The following is a 3,393-nucleotide window of genomic DNA, read 5'->3' on the forward strand; positions in this document are numbered from 1 at the left end:
GTGTGTGTATATATATATATATATATATATATATATATATTCACATATCACATTTATGTAGCTTTGCTTTTATTTGCATTACAATTTTCAAAAAACTTTTTAAACTTTTATGATCTATTCGTAGATATCAATCGATTTAAAAAAAATTTCATCTACAATTAAGCAATTACGCTTGATCGTGTCACTAAATAACATATTACATTACATATATATTTTTATATAATCGCTATATCCTATATATGTTATATGATAATATAGATTTGAAGCTTTAAAAACATAATTTTGAAAAGTGCTAAAAGTAAAAGAGACACTTTGTCATGATCATACTTTTCAGATTTTTAATTTAATGTTCAAACATTGAGCAAACATTGAACATTATAAGAAAATAAAATTGTTCACCATTTTAGAGGGTAAAATTTGTTTTCGTCAATTTAAAAGTATGGAGCCTACATAACGTCATTATTTGTCTTTCCTAAGGTACACACAACTTGCGTCTTGTTTATTTGTGACTAATATAGTTTAATTAAAAGTTTTGTCATTATTTAAAATTAGGAGTTTTATAGGAAGTAATAATACTGATAAGGATTAAAAAACACCGAATAGCACTATCGATATACTATCGTCGCATTTATCTCGATTCTACTTCTGGGTTAAAAGAGAATTTTTATTATTACTTATTATTTTCGAGCCTTTATTACATTTGCCATAAGTGAAGAAAGACACTATAATTTTTTAATAATATGGGATTTATACTAAAGACAGGGTATATCGTAGATACATACAAATTAATGTTTGAATAGAATTATGAAATATGTATTGTTTGATTATAAGAATAATGGATTCCCCTTGACAAGACAATAAATCTAATAATTATTTGTTAATTTTTTGAAAGTATTAATTTTTCTTTTTAGATTAAACATACATAATGGCTCTATTTTCTTTATATAGTGCAATCGTACATATACAATTGTAAAGAGCAGCTAATTACAATGAAATTATTCGATAGTTAACGTTAGGAGATGATTCACTTTTAATTATATGTTATAAATGCTACTGCACAAATTATTAATACATTGTAAGCATCACTATCGCGCGCGCGATTTTATATGTATACACGAGATATAAAATTTGCACATTGTTCTAATCCGTCCTAAAATCTATATAGATATAAGTCGTAATTAAGATGTAATATACTTTTATATTGTGTTTACGTAGTACTTATTACAGAATCCACTATAAAATTGTAATTGTACAGAATCGCCGATATGCAAACTGTAAAGCACTTTTATATAATTGTTAAAAATGTTGTGGAATAAAAATATATACATATGTCTATTCTTTACCAATGCCGTGTACTTTTATGTAAAACTGTAAAATGTTGATTGAATGTTAATCTTTTTTTTATAGTCTCAGAGCTATTAACTTTTGTGTAGTACACATTAATATGTAACTAACATACTAATCTTGAGGGATTCCTTGCATGCAGCCGGACGGAAGATGATGAATCTCAATATATTACCTCATCCGCATATCATCAGCACGTAATAATAATTTCTAATATTATGTAAGTATTACATCAAACAAGTTTCACATTATATAATTTTCACATAGTGAAAATTAATAAAACGCAAAAAATTTACATTAGCTCTTAGCACAATTAAATTAGTTATTAAGTTCAATAGCACTTAACGTATCAGAATAAAAAATGAAATTAAATTTAGATGCACTTTGAATAGATGGATATTTTTTCTTGTACAACAATATCCAATTTGCTAAGAGGTCTTTGCGTGTCGCGTGTTTTAACAAGAAACTCTATCGCTATTATTACTACATTAATTTTATGGTCAATTACTTTCTGCTTTGCATGCATGGTTATTTGGGATTTATGCATCTAATAACACTTTAAAGTAATAAAAAGGAGAAAAAAATTTTTAAAATTACAATCCTACTTTTTATATTGCATTATTCTAATATTTTCGGAATTCTTCCTCACATATATCTCTCTATTTTCTTTTCCTTTCAAGTTTTAAGCATAGATAAAAAATTCTATTAACATCATATAAAATAATAGATTTTATTTTAATAATAGATTTTATTTGAAATAAATAACATGTATCTTCTTCTTATTGAACGTTATACTACGATTGTATTTAATTTAAACTTGTGTATTTTGATGTCAAGAAAGTAAATATGTTATATGTATCTAAATATGTTATATATTTATACATAAATTGATGTTTTTGCTGTTTCACTAATACATTATTTATGACACATATGAATTTGTATGTGGTGATACATTTTTTTTAAGATGTAAAGGAGGTGTTATATGAGCCATATATCAGGGTATGTCAGGGTATATCACTATATTTGCATCCTTGTTATTATTAACATATATTAATTTATCGACATGATTTTTCTAGGGTATCCACCAGGATTTACATGGTGTGCCTACCTTAGTGAACCTGTGACTCGATTTGACATGGTACCAAGTTTTTCCCATTAAATAGTTTTTGTTTTTACAAATCGTGTTGATACAATATCATTCGAATTTATATATAAACAGATGAGCTATATATCAAAATAAGATATACCGTTACATGTACAGAGAAAACTATTTACACGTTAATTTAATTATACATCTTTTTATTCGCGCATTTGTTTAGAATAGTTACTTAAGCGAAAATTATCTGTTATCAGATTTTATAATATATATATTTTTTATAACTATATTCTTTGATATTAACAATAATTAATCTGTTTTCGAGCTTCTGATCATTTTTTAATATTATATTTAATATAGTGCTCAGTGGTATATAGTGATTTAGTAATTTAAATTATTGGTTAAAGCTATTTGATCTCTTATTCGGAAACTATTCGCAGAAGCAATGAAATAATTTTCTGAAATAGTTGTGCGCACGACACAGTATTATAAGATATAAATTAATTGTATCAATTTATATATAAATATATTTTTGTCGTATAAGGTATTATTATATGTGAAGATAGCTATACGTTTAACAGGCAATACTCGGTAATTTCTATTTAATCAAAGAGTTATAAAAAAATTTCAAATAAAAGGGATGCATTGTTTCATAAGAAAACTATATTATGTTAGAAAATATTAAAAAATGTATGATAAAAATATATAACAATCTCTTTTTATCATGTTGTTTCATTAAGGATGTTCTCCGAAAAAATCCATTTTTTTTTTAGATTTTTCTAAAAAAATTTGCAGAATAAACGTGTTTTAATGTCCTGAATATATGTGCTTAAAACTCAATATCTCATGCGGGATTAAAAATCGAAATATTTCACTTCAAAGTCAAAGCATTTAAAATATATATATATATATATATATATATATATATATATATATATATATATACACTACAC

The 3,393-nt window shown here is 24.7% G+C and overlaps 1 protein-coding gene across 1 annotated transcript in view; it reads left to right on the top strand.

The window, feature by feature from the left end:
* Positions 1-2,503, top strand: part of LOC105617500 — a 7,725-nt gene extending 5,222 nt beyond the window's left edge. The window contains exons 5-6 of the mRNA XM_012199055.1: position 410; positions 2,421-2,503. Coding sequence (XP_012054445.1) covers position 410; positions 2,421-2,503 — 84 coding nt within the window. The remainder of the gene's footprint in view (positions 1-409; positions 411-2,420) is intronic.
* Positions 2,504-3,393: the final 890 nt, after the last annotated feature.

Source organism: Atta cephalotes, assembly GCF_000143395.1.
Source record: "Atta cephalotes unplaced genomic scaffold scaffold00013, whole genome shotgun sequence".
NCBI classification, from domain to species: domain Eukaryota; kingdom Metazoa; phylum Arthropoda; class Insecta; order Hymenoptera; family Formicidae; genus Atta; species Atta cephalotes.